At 36.3% G+C, this 19,606-nt stretch overlaps 1 protein-coding gene and 1 non-coding gene across 6 annotated transcripts in view; both read left to right on the forward strand.

Annotated features, from left to right (window-relative positions):
* Positions 1–19,606, forward strand: part of ZMYM4 (zinc finger MYM-type containing 4) — a 181,324-nt gene that overhangs the window by 111,886 nt on the left and 49,832 nt on the right. For 4 of the 5 annotated variants that reach the window (XM_053576721.1, XM_053576722.1, XM_053576723.1 and 1 more), the window contains 4 exons: positions 6,012–6,096; positions 6,322–6,577; positions 16,084–16,258; positions 16,380–16,592. In XM_053576721.1, coding sequence (XP_053432696.1) covers positions 6,012–6,096; positions 6,322–6,577; positions 16,084–16,258; positions 16,380–16,592 — 729 coding nt within the window. Of the gene's footprint in view, positions 1–4,300; positions 4,336–6,011; positions 6,097–6,321; positions 6,578–16,083; positions 16,259–16,379; positions 16,593–19,606 lie in introns of those variants that run through there. The other variant, XM_053576725.1, reaches the window with a different exon arrangement.
* LOC128575622 (U6 spliceosomal RNA) lies at positions 18,647–18,753 on the forward strand. Its single transcript, XR_008377049.1, has one exon. It is a non-coding gene; the product is annotated as a U6 spliceosomal RNA (small nuclear RNA).

The raw sequence follows: 19,606 nt of genomic DNA on the forward strand, positions 1-19,606 counted from the left end.
AATTTGATCTGAAAAAGCTTACATTTTCCTTTCTTTCTATCATATTAGGGAGAATGTGAGACATTTGTGGAAGAGCATTTTGCATTCACATTTCTTTGAACAGATTTTCTCAACCTTGACACCATTGACGTTTTGGGTCAGATAGTTCTTTGTTGTGAGGGGCTGTCCTGTGCATTGCAGGATGTAGCAACTCGCTCCCCTGCTAATTGTAAAAAGAATTATCTGCTATTGTAAATGGCTGTGTTAGAGTAAGGAGATAGAAGAATGGGTGGTTAGAGAGGTAGATGATGAGATATGAATCAAATCGATGCTCAGGTAAGCAAGAATTCCATGATGCCCAATGGAAGGTAGTAGTGATGGTAAAGCTTTAGGAGTTGGATGGATATGAGTGTGGCTGCTACAAAGAGATAACAGTAAAAGGAATATGAAAATATTTGATAGGAAGTAAATTGAAAGTGGTATGTTTATAGAAGCAGGTAAAATGAGGCAAGAGGATCACTTGAGCCCAGGAGTTTGAGGTGGCTGGGAGCTGTGACACTATAGCACTCTACCCAAGGTGACAGAGTGAGACTCTCTCAAAAAAAAAAAAATAATAAGTAGATGTCCTCACACCCAGGGAAAGTTCATAAGGCAATGTGTGCCCCAGAAGACTATAACTATGTCTGGTGCAGGACAGATCTGTGTCTCTTTCCTTGCCCTAACCTGGACATGGGAAATCCATAAAAAAAGCATAATGTTGGCAGGGTGCCAGAGGCATTTCTTTCTTTAATACATGACCCAGTGATACTTCCTTTAGCATAACAAGGCAGTTATAGCACAGACCAAATACAGTGGGAGTATTGGGGAGTTGGGAAGGTTACTAATATTGCTGTTTTCAAAACAATCAGAGATGCCAGTGACTGGAAAATATAAATAGGATGGAATAGATAGAAACAGCTACATTTTTATTCAAAATTATAAAATGTGTTATACAATGCTAAATATGACATTTCATCCTGACTATGGGGAGGGACTTCCCCAAATGCTTACCACTTGATTGATTGGGCTTAAGAACCAAGCAGTAATGTCAGTAGCTCCTGGGCATAAGATCCAAAAGTGTTCTTTACGCTAATCCCACAGTAAGGTAGTTCCAGCATGTGAATGGATGAAACTAGGTTTTCTTTTATCATTCCTCTCTGTTGTCAGCCATACCAATTCTATACAATCAGACATTTGATAATTCTTCTATAAATGCCACTACCTCTACCCCCCACGCCTAGAGTATATGTTGTAAACTAAAGATCCCTGGTTCTTCTTTCCTTTTTCTTGTCTTTGCCCCTTCTTTTCCCTCTTTCCCTCTCCCTCCTCCTCCTTGCTCCCTCTTTCTATCCCTCTTCTTCATTGTCTTGTTCTTTTAGACATTTCTTCCCTATGGCTATTGGAAGTCTATATTCCTTCCTTTTCAATATTGCATGATGCTTTATTACTCTTTTTCATTTCCCATGGATTGGGAAAGGAAATTCTAGTGTCTTATCTTACTAGTTTCAAATACCGTACTGTTGATGTCTCATAAAATACTGATAGATTTTACAGTTGTGGTCAGCCTTTACTTTTGACCATCAATTATTAATAACATTTCTCGTGGTTCAAAATATAAAAATATAAAATCATAGCTTTAGCTCATGACACCTTTTCAAAACCTCCGTTGGCTTTTCTGTGTATTCAAACTTAGTAGTTTTGCTTTTAGCTCACTTATTCTCCTTTTTTCTCAATTAATTTTGGCCTTAATTTCTCAAATCACTAAGGTGCTGAATGTATATACATGTATTTAATTTCTTATACCCACTTGCTCTGGGTATTTCTTCAGGTACGATTTTCTAGATTGTCAGTCATCACCCTCCTGCCTCTGTTACTGGCATAACATCATTTAGCCTCCAAATTTCATTTCTTTATTCTAATTCCATTGCATGTTACTATAGTATTATTTTCTGTGTTATTTTTATACTTATACATAACTTTTACATAACTTATACATAACATGTACTACATTGCTTCATCCTCTTAACACTGTATAAGATGCCCAGAGTAGAGAATATTAGCCACATTTATAGATGAGGGACTGAGATTCAGAGATGAGGTTAGTTACTCAAGGCCACATGGTCAGAAAGGAGCCATCTATGGTGAAAATCAAGGTCTTTATTAATCTCCCAATGTATTTGCAAATAAAAGCTTTTTTACTTACAACTTTTACAAACTACTGGAGATTTTAAGATAGAAACTTTAATGAAATCTGAAAACCTCATTTTCCCTTTTCTCCTTTTCTATAGGTTCTAAAAACTAGACACACAGTAAATATAATATGAAAATCATGACTTTTTTCTTTTCTTGCTCATAATAATGGAGAGTTTATCTGTAATCTCTCATTGAAATAGATTAAAGTGGGAAAGCAAATGAACTAATTGTCATAACAGTGATTTATAGAATGCAGTAATTCAAATGTTTAGTTTTAGTTACGTCAAGTTAATTTAGCTATAGAAATTGTGTTTTTCATTTCTAAAATATTTTCCTGAGATATTGATGTGGATCTTTGTGGTAAACAAATAGAAGTGAAGGTGTTGGTAAAGGATTTGTTGTTTTGTTTTTGACATTTGCGTTTTTTTCAGCTTCTGAAAGCTTTTGGGTTGTCAGTCAGATATTTCTTCAAAAACTTTTTAAAAAAATTATTTACTGATTTGTTTATCAAATATTTGTAAAATTAGTTATCATGGGAGAATACAAATATAAACCAAACATGATTCTGCCTTAAACTTGAAGGCATTGTAGTGGATACAAACAGTACTTATTACTATATTTATTTTACTGTATTACATAAGTGATATGAACTTGAGGCTTAAGGAATGTACCAGAAGTTTGGAATAGCTGTCACAGTGCATAAGAGAACTGACCAGAGACCATTAATGTATGCTAATGAATATTGATTATTTGTAGAGTTGTTTGAGATTAAAATAAATTTTTTATTTACTGGAAATTTGTTTTGATATACTATATAACAAAGGATGTCAGGATTATTTAAAATTAGAAAATCTTATAATACATAAATTTCATCAGCAGATCCAGTAAGAATATCTGTCTACTTTATTGGATACCAAAAGACATCTCATGTAATTTCATCATGCATTTCTTATAATAGATCTCTCTTGATCATGGTAAGGAAATACTACTTCAGATCAGTAACAGTTGTTGAATTTGAAAGTAAAATGATGGAAACTTTCTGTTAATAATTGCTAAAAAAATACAGGCTACTGATGTCTGCATTATTATTTAACTTTGGATTTGCAATCCAATACATGTTAAAGAAATAAGAAAAAATAATGGAAAAGGGTAAATTATCATCATTTGCTGATGAGGATCTTTATTAAAGAATTAATAGAAGGCATAGAAGTTTAGTGGAGTACCTAGTTGAATTATGTTTATGTAAAAGATAGCAGTATTTCTGTAAATCAGTTTCCCAGTGAGATATGGAAAAGATACACTGTTCCCATGCAGTAAGCAAATAGTACTATGTCAGATAAAAGACAACTTGAATGGAGAGGCCATTTTGTTAAAATGTAAGAAATACTATGAAGATGTCAGTTATTTTTAAATTAAGATATAGTTTCGATACCATTCTGATGAAAATATTAATGGTTAGGTTCTGAAGCTTTGAAGAATAATAATAGACATGCACATACACACATTTATCACACATACACTCTAAAAGAAATAGTTGGCGAGGTTGAAAGTGACAAACTGTTAAGTTACTAACCCACAGTAGTTTTATTAGGATAGTGTGATATCATAAAGATCAGTCAGGCTGATAATGATACCAAAGAGATAGTCTGAAAATAGATACTATTTTCAAGAATTTGATATGTTAATCAGTGGCTAATGAAAATAATTCACTATTTAGAGAAAGAAAAAGAAAAATGCTCATTGTATGTCAAAATGAATAAATTCTAAATGGACTACAGCAGGGGTTGGCAAATTATCAGTGGCAGACTAAATCTAGCCCACCGATTTTTGTTTTGTTTTTGTTTCTCTACCTACTGCTTTTATAAATAAAATTTTATTTGAACATTGCCACATTTCATTCATTTACATATTGTCTGTGGGTGCTTTTGCTCTATCAGGGCAGAACTGAGTAGTTGGGACAGAGACCATATGGCCTGCAAAGTCGAAAATACTTACTATCTGGCCCTTTGCAGATAAAGTTTGCTGACCCCTGGATAAAAGGACTGTATTATAAACAATGAAACCACTTTCTTATTATTTTATTATGGAGCTAAAACTTTGTAAGAGATAGAAGAAATCACAAAGGTAAACATTGTCAGATTTCTTTTTTGGTATAAAAATGGAGATTTCAGTACATAAAATTTTTAACTAAAAGTACATACTGAGGAAATGTTAATAACATGCTACTCAGGGCTAATATTGTTACATTATAATGTACTTTTATAAGTGAACATTAAAAAAAGAACTGAAAATTGAAACAGAGTGGGGAAAGACTTTTAGATGGCCTTTTCCCAAAATTGCTGGAATAAATAGAATTAAGGACAGTTTTTTGGGGGGAGGGAATAATTTGCCAGGATGTATGGAGAACATGTACCTTTACTATGTACCTTTTAATCTAGTAATTGAGAATCCTTACCTTAGGAGATATTCCTGAATATGGAAATAAGAGTATTCACAAAGATATTCATCAAGATATTACTGATTGTACAAAGTGTGTGGAAACTTTAAATGGACCAACTTTAGTTGTGATTATATAATCTCAGTTGCTGTGTAGGAACACTGGAGTCTGAGGCAAAAGGGAAAAAATTAGTAATACTGATCCTGTCTTTATTTAAAGTTTTGATATTTTGTTCAGCATAGATTTTTGACTAAATTTTGATTTTTAAAAAGACTGTATAAAAATGCTATCTTGATTACTAAGGTTTTGGGCAACTTCTTAATTTTGTGCCTGAGGCAAATGCTTCTCTCTAGTCCGGGTCATATCCTTGTAATCTGATATGTCTCTTATGTAATATATATTTGTATTTCTCAAACTTGAGTAATATGGTGACATCTACAACAAAAAAGGAGGTACATCTGAGATGCCCCAGAATTTCAAGAAGGAGTTTTGCGGGATTTTGCAAGTTTCAGTGTGATAAACAACACATTAAAATAAGAGTTACGTCTATTACTTAATGACTTCACGATGTAATAGTATAATTGTAAAAAGCAAACAATAGCACTGAAAACTTACAGTAGAACTCAGTTATATAATGGTTATTCATGATTTACAGTATGTTTACATGCACTTAAAATTCATTGAAATAATTTTAAAAGTACTTTTGTAGAATTTTGAGATTACCTAGACCTCAGGGATTCTTGGACTCCATTTTGGAACCACTGGTATAGTAAGCCATTAGAAATTACTTTGGGGTAATAGGTAAGAATATGCAAAAAGTCAAATGATTAAAGTGAGCAAAACATCAGTTTTTAAAAATGGTATATTTTATATAATTACAACTATGTAAAGATTTAAACCTCTGAATAGAGGTGGGGAAAAGACTGGAAAGAAATACACCCAAAGAACAACAGTGGTTGTCTCGGGGTAATAAAAATATGATTAGAATTTTTTTCTTATTTCCACTTACCTAAATTTTCTTTTTCTTATTTCCACTTATCTAAATTTTCTTAGTGGTTGTGTATTACTTTTATAATAAACATTAACTTATACTGGAAAATTTTCAAAAGTAATTTATAAATACCTGGTAGTACCGTAGTGTCATAGGCTAATTAGATAGCTACTTTATTTTTCCTCTTAATCTCCCATCCCCGTATTGTAATTATAGTTTGCTTGTTGTTGGCATTTTATTATTTTTTAAATTAATGTTAATGTAAACATTTTTATCCTCTGTATAGCAATAGTAAAATGTCTTGAATGTCTGGATGTCTTTAGGTATTTATTCATTTCTCTGTGTATTTATCTATTTTTTTCTTTTTTGAAGGAATATAGTCATGGCCAACAACAAAAAACTCAAGAGGGGGAACTGAAAATTAGTGCTGTGTTTTCAGTCAGTGGCAGCCCTCTTGGTAAGAAACAGAACTGAATAAATGAATTATATTTATTCTGACAAACATGAATGAGAGGAAATTCTACTTGTATTAATAAACTAGGCAGTACTCTGCCCATTTAGAATGCCCTTAAATTTTATATTGTGTAATTACTGTTGGGTTTTAAGACTAGCTTTAGAAGTGAAAAAAAAGAATGCATATGTAAAACTCATGGTAAAAATTAAAATTTTTTTTTCTTTCAAGCTCCGCAGTTGACTACTGGCTTTCAGCCCTCACTGGCATCATCGGGCATGAATAAAATGCTTCCTTCAGTTCCAGCCACTGCTGTTCGAGTTTCCTGTTCTGGTTGTAAAAAAATCCTCCAGAAGGGACAAACTGCTTATCAAAGGAAAGGGTCTACTCAGCTGTTCTGCTCTACACTGTGCCTCACTGGATATACAGTTCCACCTGCCCGCCCACCACCTCCTCTCACCAAGAAAACTTGTTCAAGTTGTTCAAAGTATAGCAGAATTCTAAATACCTTTTTATTTCCTTTCTTTTAACATAGTTTGTTTTTTGTTTGTGTATTATGTTTAATTTTTCTGTGTGTCTGTTTGTTTTGTTTGAGAAATACCACATTTTCTTTTTTTCCTTTTTTTTTTCTTTTTATAGAGACAGAGTCTCACTTTGTCACCCTCAGTCGAGTGCCGTGGCGTCACGCTGCTCACAGCAACCTCCAACTCCTGGGCTTAGGTGATTCTCTTGCCTCAGCCTCCCGAGTAGCTGGGACTACAGGCGCCCCCCACCACAACACCCGGCTATGTTTTTTCTTGTTACAGTTTGGCCAGGGGCGGTATATGGGGCAACGCCCTACTCACTGAGCCACAGGCGCCACCCCAAGAAATACCACATTTTCCATCTACTTTTAGTTGTTGCTTTTAGTCTTTCTTGGGTACTTTGTGCTTAGCTTTTTTTTTTAAGCTTTAAATAATGAGCCTTTTATATATTAGGAAGTGTTTTGAAATGAACCCTTCCAGTCTTGTTTTTGTTTTTTTGAGACAGTCTTACTCTGTCGTCCTGGCTAGAGTGCTGTGGTGTCATAGCTCACAGCAATCTCACCCAAACTCTTGGCTCAAGTAATTCTCCTGCCTCAGCTTCCAGAGTAGCTGGGTCTGTATGCCACAACGCCTGGTTGATTTTTTCTATTCTTAGTAGAGATGGGGTTTCACTCTTGCTCAGTCTGGTCTCGAACACCTGAGCTTAGGCAATCCATCGTAGCCTCCCAGAGTACTGGGATAACGGGCATGAGCTACCACGTCCAGCCCTTCTATTCTTGTTAATTGAAATGCTTAATATAACAAAAAGTACACATGTAGAGGTATTATATTACCACAGTATTTTATCTTATTACTGTAGGCAATAGATATTTAAATTCAACAGATATTTAAAGTTATATTTCCTGTTACATAATAGAAATTTATTTAATATTTTTCTTTTTAACTTTAAATGGCTTCCAGTGTTTATATTTTTATCTTCACGGTATCTCTGAACTGCTTCAGAGGGTTCATTGCAGTGTTTAGTGACAAAAAAGGGGTAAGACTATATGACCTTAATAAGGGCTTCTTGATATATACGTAAGGAGTATGAACTAACTTTGACTCATTCTGTCAGGTAATTGTTAGAAACCGTTTAAATGAGTAGGTGAGAGAAAAGGGAAAATGTTCTTGCTTTGAAACATGTTGGTTTCTTTTTATTATCAAGCCAGTCAAACTGGGATTGATTTATTACCTTATGGATTAGTGTTTGTAATTCCTCACATTGATGCTGCCCTTTCTCGGTCTAGAAAGAAAAAGATACTCCATCTTGATTCAGTTAGATAAGAAATTTGAATATGGGTAGAAAGTTATATGCACATCTTTTATTCTTTATTTCTTTAAAACAACTGAAAAGACGAATTTTGATTATATTTGAAGTAGTAAAATAGCAGTTTACATATATAAATTATGTATATCCAAGTGTAGATTGGACTTTAGTTTCCTTTGGAAGTTCTATTTTCCTTGTAACATTGCTGCTGTTTAAAAGAACAGCAACAAAAAATTCTTCACCTTTTTGTTTGGGGATATTCTTTTAAACTGTAACACAATCTTTTGAATAGCTTCAGTGATGATCAAATTTTTAGCCTCTTTTGTCTGTTTAATGTTCACCTATAACTAAAAGCCATTTAGAACCATGATTGATTAAAAGGTAGGTTAAGATATTTCATATCAGGGCGGCGCCTGTGGCTCAATGGGTAGGGCGCCAGCCCCATATACCGAACTGGTGTATATGGTGACAGGTTCGAACTGCAACAAAAAAATAGCTGGGTGTTGTGGCAGACACCTGTAGCCCTAGCTACTCAAGAGGCTGAGGCAAGACAGTCGTCGAAGCGCAAGAGGTGGAAGTTGCTGTGAACTGTGACGCCACGGCACTCTACCGAGGGCAATAAAGTAAGACTATGTCTCTCAAAAAAAAAGATACTTCTTATCAATTTTGTTCAAAATGAAATTTGATTAAAGAATAAGATTGGTGTTTTTGTGACTTGTGATTTCTTTGGTGAAAGGACTTGTAAAAGGAATGTTTAAAAAATATATCATTAAGTTTTTTTCTTTAAAAATTTTTTATAGAGGGCGGTGCCTGTGGCTCAGTGGGTAGGGCGCCGGCCCCATATACCGAGGGTGGCGGGTTCAAACCCGGCCCCGGCCAAACTGCAACCAAAAAATAGCCGGGGGTTGTGGTTGGCGCCTGTAGTCCCAGCTACTCGGGAGGCTGAGGCAAGAGAATCGTTTAAGCCCAGGAGTTGGAGGTTGCTGTGAGCTGGGTGAGGCCACGGCACTCTACCAAGGGACATAAAGTGAGACTCTATCTCTACAAAAAAAAAAAAAAAAATTTTTTTTTTATAGAGATGGGGTCTTACTATATTGCCCAAGCTAGTCTCAAACTCCTGGCCTCAAGTGATCCTCCCACTTTTGCCTCCCAAAGTGGTGAGATTACAGGAGTGAACAACAATACATGCCCAGCTGAAAATATGTATCTTTGAATTATATTGTCATGGTTAGAATTATTGGTATCCAAGATTATTTCGAGTAATAGATTTTAGCTTAATTTCCTTTTATTTATTTCATTAGAACATGAACCATGAGGAGGTGGTTGGAGAGGGTGCTGGGAGATGTGGGTTAAAGAATACAAAATTTCAGTTAGGAAGAATAAGTTCAAGAGCTGTATTGCATAATATGGTGACTATAGTTAATAATAAATTGTGTTCTTGAAAAATGCTAAGGAGAGTGAATATAAAATGTTCTTACCATGAAGATAATAACTATATGAGGTAATGTTTGTGTTAATTAGCTAGATTTAGTCATTCCATAATGTATACCATGGACGTTTAGGCCGAGTATTGCCATCTTAAATGCTTGAGACCAGAAGTGTTTCAGATTCCAGATTATTTCAGAGTTTAGGATATTTGCATTATACATTTACTGGTGGAGCATCTCTAATCAGAAAATTTGAAATCTGAAATGCTTCACTGAACATTTCCTTTGAGCATTATGTTGATACTCAAAAAGTTTAGGATTAAGGGAGCTTTTTGGATTTCCAGATTAGGGATACTTAACCCTCAACCCTGTACTTCAGAACATCATGTTATACATGGTAAATACATACAGTCTTCTCTCTCTTTGTCTCTGTCTCTCTCTCTCCTCTAACTTAAGAGAAAAAAAGCTATTCTTATTACTTTATACCTGCAATTTTTTTTTTTTTTTTTTTGAGACACTCTCAAGCTGTCCGCCTGGATAGAGTGCCGTGGCATCATAGTTCATAGCAACCTTGAACTCTTGGTCTCAAGCGATCCTTTTGCCTCAGTTTTTCTGGGGGGGGGGGTGTCTCACTTTTGCTCAGGTTGGTCTTGAACTCTTGAGCTCAAGCAGTCCAACTACCTTGGCTTCCCAGAGTGTTAGGGTTATAGGCGTGAGCCAATGTGCCTGGCCCATACTTGCAATTTATATGTTAAAGCTATTAACTGATTTCCACATATTGTTTTTGGAAGTTTAATTTAGTAAAAATAGATTTCATTTATACTGTGTATTATAAAACACATTTAAAAATGAGTACTTCGATACATACCACATCTCTAATTTCTATTTTCCAGTGTATTTCTATTGGATTCTAAGATTAAGTCAGCTTGAAGATTATACTTTTACAGTTTTTTTTCCCTGTTTTCTATTTTGCCATGAAATGATTCCATATAACAACTTCCTTTTATGCTTCTCTATTTAATTCCTACGTTAGGGATCAGGAATCTCTAAAATTTCAGTGGTATTTCTCCTTTTGTAATAATTATCACAGATTCTTTTAAAAAAGATTTATCAGTTACTTTCAAAATGGCTATAGAAGAATCTCATAAGTTTAAAAATGTATGTGCTTTCTTTTTTTATTTATTATTCTTATTCATACATGTTACTGTTCATCTAAATTTATCACGTCACTTTGCCTTAACTTTATCTAGAGACAGTTCGTTTTTAAATACAAGTCATCTTATCTATATCTTAATCTTATGTAATCCAGGGCGGCGCCTGTGGCTCAGTCGGTAAGGCGCCAGCCCCATATACTGAGGGTGGCGGGTTCAAACCCGGCCCCGGCCAAACTGCAACCAAAAAAGAAAAAATAGCCGGGCGCTGTGGCGGGCGCCTGTAGTCCCAGCTACTCAGGAGGCTGAGGCAAGAGAATCGCTTAAGCCCAGGAGTTGGAGGTTGCTGTGAGCTGTGTGAGGCCACGGCACTCTACTGAGGGCCATAAAGTGAGACTCTGTCTCTACAAAAAAAAAATAATAATAAATAAATCTTATGTAATTCAGTTGTTATTTAAGATTTTATTTCTCCTATATTTTTGTTTTGTTCACTAACAAATTTTCTGTTTTTTAAACTTGTTATTCCTTGACTCTTTCATGCATTTATTCTTCTGCTCTTTTTTATTCTTTATTCTTTTTCATTCACCCCATTCTGTTCTTTCAGGTGCTTCTTACCTGCTCATCTCCTCAGCCTTTTCTTCATTTTCCCTTAGTCAGTTTTCCACTGTCTTCTCATTTTATATAGTGATTTTCTTCTTGTTTCTTCAGTTATCAATCACTGATCAATTTTGTTTTTCTTTGTACTCCAATTTACTTCCTGAACTACTTTTTCACCACTTTACCTTTCCTTCTCTTTTTACTCTTTCTTTTTTTTTTTTATTGAGACAGTCTCATGTGGTCACTGTTGGTAGAGTGCTGGTCACAGCTCACAGCAACCTCAAACTCTTGGGCTTAAGTGATTTTCTTTTTTTTTTTTTTTGGCTGGGGCTGGGTTTGAACCCACCACCTCCAGCATATGGGACCAGCACCTTTTTAGCCACAGGCACAGCCTCTTAAGTGATTCTCTTGCCTCAGCCTCCCAAGTAGCTAGGACTACAGGTACCCGCCACAACACCCCACTATTTTTTGTTGCATTTGTCGTTGTTTAGCTGGCCGGGCTGGGTTTGAACCTGCCACCCTCAGTGTATGTGGCTGGCGCCGTAACCACTGTGCTACAGCGCTGAGCCTTCATTTTTATTTCTATAGTACATTATTCATATGTTTTTACAAAATTATTTATGTAATGTATTATGAATGCTTTTGTTATAATATTTTATAAATTATCTATTTGTCCCAGTAGCTGTGAGCTCCTTGAGTACATGCATGGACTATATCGTGACTCACGATTTAACGAGTATCTGGCTCAGTATAATGGCTCAGTATGAAATACATTGAAATCTAATGTTAACAATACTGTAAAGGTAAAACAAAGCAGAAAGAAAGCAAAGCAGTCTAAGCTGCTAAGTATGGAAGATGACGTGCTGTGGAGTTATATAGTACAGTATAGCATGTCAGGTATAAGATTATATCTTATGATAATTTTTTAATATGTTTATTATTATCTTTTACTGAAGCCCAGATATTTGTGCATCCATACCTTGGAGATATTGAGGATTCAGTTCCAGACCACTTCAATAAAGGAAAACTCTCAATAAGGCATATCGCATGAATTTTTGGTTTTCCAGGGCTTACAAAAGTTATGTTTACACTACATTATAGTCTAGTTAAGGGTGTAGTAGCATTGTTTCCTTTTTAAAAAGTACATCTCTTAATTTAAAATACTTTATTCTTGAAAAATGCTAACAACCCTCTGAGCTTTCAGTGAGACCTAACCTTTTAGCTAGTGGAAGGTCTTGCCTCAATACTGATGGTTTCTTTCTTTCTTTTTTTTTTGATTTTATAATAACTTTTTTTTTTATTAAATCATAGCTGTGTACATTGATATATTCATGGGGCATCATTCTCTAGCTACACAGACCGTTTATCAAGTTTCACATATACCCTTGTAAGATGCACCGCTGGAATACTGATGGTTTCTGACTGATCAGGGAGATGGTTGCTGAAGGTTGGGGTTGCTGTGGCAATTTCTTAAACTATAGCAATGAAGTTTGCTGCATTGCTTGACTCTTCATAAAAGATTTCTCTATATCATGCAATGGTTTAATTGCATTTTACCCACAGTAGACCTTCTTTCAAAACTAAGATCAGTCCTCTTAAACCCTGCTGCTGCTTGAGCAGTTAAGTTTATGTAGCATTCTAAACTTTGTTGTCATTTCAACAGTATTCACAGCATTTTCATCAGAGTTGATTCTATCTCAAGAAATCACTTTCTTTGCTTATCTGTTAAGAAGTAACTCAAATCCTCATCTGTTGGCTCACCACCTGTAGCTCAAGTGACTAAGGCGCCAGCCACATAGACCAGAGCTGGCAAGTTCAAATCCAGCCTAGGCCTGCCAAACAACAATGACAATTACAACCAAAAAATAGCCAGGCGTTTTGGTGGGCACCTATAGTCCTAGCTACTTGGGAGGTGGAGGCAGGAGAATCACTTGAGCCCAGCAGTTGGAGATTGCTGTGAGCTGTGATGTGACAGAACTCTACCCAGGGTGATAGCTTGAGGCTCTGTCTCAAAAAAAAAATCCTCATGTATTCAAGTTTGATCATGACATTGTAGCAATTAAGTCCCATGTTAGGGTCTTAATATTTCTCTTGGTATTTCTACCGTATCTCTACTTTGTCCACTATAGTCTTGAATCCCTCACAGTCATCTAAGAGAGTGGAAACAAATTAATCCAAACTATTGTTAATGTTGGTATTTGGACCTCCTCCCATGAATCATGAATGTTCATAATTACATTTCAAATGGTGAATCCTTTCCAGAATGTTTTCAGTTTACTTTGCCCAGATCCTTCAGAGGAATCACTATCCATGGCAACTAGAACCTTTCAAAATGTATTTCTTAAATAGTAAGACCTGAAAGTTGAACTTAACTCTTTGATCTGTGGGGTACAGAGTGAATGTTGTGTTGGCAGCCATGAACACAACTTTAATCTCCTTGCACATCTCCCTCAGAGCTCTTAGGTGAGGAGGTACATTGTCAATGAGCAGTAATATTTGAAAGGAATGTTTTTTTCCTGAGCAGCCGGTTTCAGCAGTGTACTTAAACAGAGTTCTTGTCATCCAGGTGTTGTCATTTGATGTATAGAGCACAGGCAGAGTAGATTTAGCATCATTCTTAAGGGCTCTGGGATTTTCATGTTGTAGATGAACCTTGGCTTCAAGTTAAAGTCACCAGCTACATTAACTCCTAATAAGAGAGTCAGTCTGACTTTTGAAGCTTTAAAGTTAGGCATTGACTTCACTACCTATGAAAGTCCTGGTTAGCATCTTCAAATTAAAACGACTTTACCTGCATTGAAAAATCAGTTGTTTAGTGTAGCCACTTGCATCAGTGATCTTAGTTATATATTCTGGGTAACTTGCTACAGCTTCTATCAGAACTTGCTGTTTCACCTTGCACTTTTATGTTGTGGAGATGGCCTCTTTCCTTAAACTTCATGAGCTCACCTAACTTTAAACTTTTCTTCTGCTCTCAGCACTCTCATCTCTGTCAGCCTTCATAGAATTAAAGAGTGTTATGGCCTTGCTGTGGATTAGCCTTTGGCTTAAGGGTATGTTGCAGTTGGTTTGATCTTCTGTCCAGACTAACAAAAATTTCTTACCTCTTAAGTAAGACTGTTATCACTTTCTTGTCATTTGTGTATTCACTGGCGTAGCCCTTTTAATTTTCTTCAAGAACTTTTCCTTTCCATTTACAACTTGTTTAACGGATACAAGAGGTTTAGGCTTCAGCCTGCCTTGGCTTTCAATACACATTTCTCCCAAAGTGTAATCATTTCTCACGTTTTATTCAATGTGATAAACATGCAACTCTTCCTTTCATTTGAACACTGGGAGGTCATTGTGAGGTTATTACTTGGCCTACTTTTACTCTTTACTTTTTTTTGTGTGTGTGTGTGTGTGGTTTTTGGCCAGGGCTGGGTTTGAACCCGCCACCTCCGGCATATGGGACCGGTGCCCTACTCCTTGAGCCACAGGCACCACCATACTTGGCCTACTTTTAATATTGTTGTATCTCAGGGAATAGAGAAGCCCAAGGATAGGGAGAGAGACAGGAACAGCCAGTCAGTGGAGCAGTCAAAACACACAGAATGTTTATCAAACAATTGGAATAGTAACACCAAAGTAACAGATGACAACAGATAAAATAATAATGAAAAAGTTTGAAATATTGTACGAATTGCCAAAACATGATACAGAGACACAAAGTAAGCAAACACTGTTAGAAAAATGGCACCAGGCATGGCACCTGCAGCTCAGCGGCTAGGGTACTGGCCACATACACGGGGGTTGGTGGGTTAGAACCTGGCCTGGGGCCTGCCGAACAACAATGATAACTACAACAAAATAGTAGTCGGGCGTTGTGGCGGGTGCCTGTAATCCTAGCTACTTGGGAGGCTGAGGCAAGAGAATCGCTTGAGCTCAGGAGTTTGAGGTTGCTATGAGCTGTGATGCCACGGCACTTTACCCAGGGCAACATAGCGAGACTCTGTCTCCAAAAAAAAAAAGAAAGAAGGAAAAATGGCACTTACCAACTTGCCTGATGTTGGGTTGCCCTATACCTTAAATTTGTTTAAAAAAAAAAAAAATATATATATATATATTTGTGAAGTGCGGTATGCCTATAAGCTTTTCTAAAATATTCTATTGGTGTAATTTATTTAAGATGCAGGAATAAATATAACACTTTACTATTATGTGGGTGTATACTTATGGGAGACACTGTTTAGAAAATGTCATCAATTGGAAAACTTGGTTTTTTAAATGGTTTCCACTTAAGCTATCTGGCAAATTACATAGAAAGAGTGGTTTGGTGGTGGGATTGGGGTTGAAGCAGTTTGGAGCTTAATATTTGGGGTTTTAATCTTCATAGCCTTTGCTATTAATGCTTATAACTCAAATTATTTAGATACGGAGATGTTGGATTGTATGTAACCATGCCAGAATATGTATGATGTAGTTTTATTTTTTTAATTTTTGGGATTCATTGAGGGTGCAAAGAATTAGGTTACACTGATTGCATTTGTTAGGTAAAGTAACTCTTATAATTGTGTCCAGCCCCCATTGTGTAGTTTAAAGTGCATGTTTACTTTGAAAAGGTAGTTGTTTTTAAGTATTTCAAGTGTAATATATCATTTTTAAAGACTATTTTGAAAATACAGATAATTGTGAAGAATATTAAAATCTATAATCATACCTGTAGAGATAATGAATGCTAATTATTTGATGTATTTCCTTTTAATCTTTGAAACAGTAATTCTCACTTCTCACTAAGAAGGTGGTATATTAATTCCATTTCATAGAAGAGAGCTCAGGGATCAAAGCAACTTCTAAGTGTATCCAAGAAAACCCATGTTTTTAAATTTAAATTTCAGTGCCTTTTCCTTATACTATAATCACCTTTGTTTTCCTCAGTTATTTTAGCTTACAAAAATAAAGAAATTAATTATACTGTGTCTTATTTTAATCTTTGTTCTTATTTTTAGAGACATTTTAAATCCAAAGGATGTGATCAGTGCCCAATTTGAAAATACCACCACTAGTAAAGATTTTTGCAGTCAGTCATGTTTGTCAACATACGAATTGAAAAAAAAACCTATCGTTACCATAAATACAAATAGTATTTCAACCAAATGCAGCATGTGTCAGAAAAATGCTGTCGTAAGTTACTTTTTACTTTATTGAGGAGTCTAATGTTTATGCTTAAAGAATAGTTTTTGATGTTTTCTGCTTGTTGTTTCTATGTTGGTTTTTTTTTTATGCCGTTGATTTTTAATCCTAGATTCGGCATGAAGTTAATTACCAGAATGTGGTACATAAACTTTGCAGTGATGCCTGTTTTTCTAAGTTTCGCTCTGCTAACAACCTCACCATGAACTGTTGTGAGAACTGTGGAGGTTATTGTTATAGTGGCTCTGGACAATGTCACATGCTTCAGATAGAGGGACAGTCGAAGAAGTTTTGTAGTTCAACGTGTGTCACAGCATACAAGCAGGTATATGACCATATTTAATACCTTGTTCATTTCGGGGGGGGGCTACATTTTTAGTGGGAATTATGTATGAAAATTTTTTAAAAATATATTAAGAGCTTACTATTTGCTTAACTGATATTCTTTACATATAAATAGTATTTGTCAAGTGAATATTAAATACTCTTACAGAGTTCTGTAAGCAGCAGATTTGTTCATACATTTGAAATACATGGCTTTAGAGTGTGGCCCTTTAATTTCAAATGTGAGTTATATTTTTGAATAATATTTTGAATGTGCAAAAAAGGTATAATGCATCTCTCATGGATACCCATTGCTTCTCTTTGATGCATAGCCTTCTAAATTTTTGAAATAACTTTTTGATTTACATATGCTTTTTATTGAACATGGAAATGTCTATGTTGCATATATAGTCTTAAAATTGGTTCTACATAATTAAAATTGCAAACCAGAAAGTCAAAATCTCACCATCAGGATTGGTGGCTGAAGTTCAGTGGTTAAGGGACCAGCCACATGAACCGGGTCTGGTGGGTTCAAACCCTGCCCCAGACTGCTAAACAGACAAGCAAAAAAATAGCTGGGCATTGTGGTGGGCACCCGCAGTCCCAGCTACAAGGGAGGCTGAGGCAAGAGAATCGCTTGAGCCCAGGAGTTTGAGGTTTGCTGTGAGCTGTGATGCTACAGTACTCTACCCACATAGTGAGACTCTGTTGCAAAAACAAAAAAACAAAAAACTCATCATTAATTGTTATAGTAATAGGTCTTTCCTTATCTTCATGAAATAGAAGAAATAGACATGGATTATTGTGTATTATTTTGTGAATTACTGAGTTTTGCAGAGGATGAAGTGAATGAATTCTGAACAACACATCTTTTATGTAGTTTTGTGTGCATTAGATATATTTTCCTGTAAATTTTGCTTAGACACCAGTTTTAAAATCTATAAATGTGAAGGAATAACAAGTGCTATATTTGCTGCGTGTAATGCACACTTTCCGCCCAAATTTTTGAGAGAAAAATATGGATGTCCATTATACATGGGTAGTACTTTTTGTTGCCAGTTCATGAAATTTCTTGTACTTGTGGCTTGGCGCCCGTAGCACAGTGGTTACGGTGCCAGCCACATACACTGAGGCTGGCGGGTTCAAACCCGGCCCTGGTCAGGTAACAACATTGATAACTGCAACAAGAAATAGCTGAGTGTTGTGGCGGGCACCTGTAGTCCCAACTACTTGGGAGGCTGAGGCAAGAGAATCGCTTAAGCCCAGGATTTTGAGGTTGTTGTGAGTTGTGACACCACGGCACTTTACTGAGGGTGACATAATGAGACTTTGTGAAAAAAAATAATAATAATTCTTGTAGTTGTTATCTCTTCTTGTGTTTTGTAATTATTTGTTAGGTGAAATTTCTTATACCATAATATGTTAAATAATAAATGCTAAAATTCCTTCATAATACAAAAAACAAGTAGCTAAATATAAACAAAGAAAAATTTGAATTAAAAAATTAAAATGAGGATGACACCTGTAGCTCAGTGGATAGGGTGCCGACCACATACACCCAGGCTGGCATGTTCCAACCTGGCCCGGGCCACCTAAACAACAGTGACAACAGCAACAAAAAAATAGCTGGACCTTGTGGCGGCACCTGTATTCCCAGCTACCTGGGAGGCTGAGGCAAGAGAGTCACTTAAGCCCAAGAGTTTGAGGTTGCTGTGAGCTCTTACGCCATGGCACTCTACCAAGGGCAACATAGTGAGACTCTGTCTCAAAAAAAAAAAAAAATTAAAAACTGAGGCAGTTGTGGTGGCTCATGCCTGTAATCCTAGTACTCTTGGAGGCCAAAGCAGGTGGATTGCTTGAGCTCACAAGTTCGAGACCAGCCTGAGCAAAAGCAAGACGCTGTCTCTACTAAAAATAGAAAAACTGAGGCAGGAGGACCTCTTGAGCATAAGAGTTGGAGGTTGCTGTGAACTATGATGTCATGGTACACTACTCAGGCAGACAGCTTGGAACTCTGTCTCAAAAAAAAAAAAAAAAATTAAAACAAGCCAAGTGGTGCTCGCTTCGGCAGCACATATACTAAAATTGGAACTATACAGAGAAGGTTAGCATGGCCCCTGCGCAAGGATGACACGCAAATTCGTGAAGCGTTCCATATTTAAAAAAAAAAAAAAAAAAGCCAAGTGTGGTGGCTCCCACCTGTAATCGTAGCACTGTGGGAAGCTGATGCTGGTAGATTACTTGAGCTCAGGAGTTCCAGCCCAGCTTAAGTTAAGAGCGAGACCCTGTCTCTAAAAACTGCTGGGCATTGTGGTGAGTGTCTATAGTCCCAGCTCAGGAGGCTGAGGCAAGAAGATACCTTGAGCCCAGGAGGTTGTGAGATTGCTGTGAGCTATAATGCCAATGCACTGTATTAAAAAAAAAAAAAAAAATTAAAGATTCCCCCCACCCCCCAAAAAAGTTTGGGGCCAAAAACATAGGTGTGCATTATCTACAGGAGTATGTTATACACAGAAAAAATATGGTACTTTTTACCTTTTAAATTTTATAATGGCTCCCTGTTTCAATGCATTTGCTGATCATTCTCTTTCTTAGAATAGAGAGTTTTGGGCGGCGCCTGTGGCTCAGTGGTAGGGTGCCGGCCCCATATGCCGAGGGTGGCGGGTTCAAACCCAGCCCCGGCCAAACTGCAACAAAAAAATAGCCGGGCGTCGTGGCGGGCGCCTGTAGTCCCAGCTACTCGGGGGGCTGAGGCAGGAGAATCGCCTAAGCCCAGGAGTTGGAGGTTGCTATGAGCTGTGTGAGGCCACGGCACTCTACCGAGGGCCATAAAGTGAAACTCTGTCTCTACAAAAAAAAAAAAGAATAGTGAGTTTTTATGCAGGCCACCAGAATTGGTGAATATTGTAATGTCAATTGGAAATTTTCTAATAAATGGTTCTTAAAACATCGTAGTAATTTTGGCATTTCGACATTATATAATGTTTCAGTTTATTTTTTGTTAATGTAAAAGCT

The sequence above is a fragment of the Nycticebus coucang genome, chromosome 22, assembly GCF_027406575.1.
Source record: "Nycticebus coucang isolate mNycCou1 chromosome 22, mNycCou1.pri, whole genome shotgun sequence".
Classification (NCBI taxonomy): domain Eukaryota; kingdom Metazoa; phylum Chordata; class Mammalia; order Primates; family Lorisidae; genus Nycticebus; species Nycticebus coucang.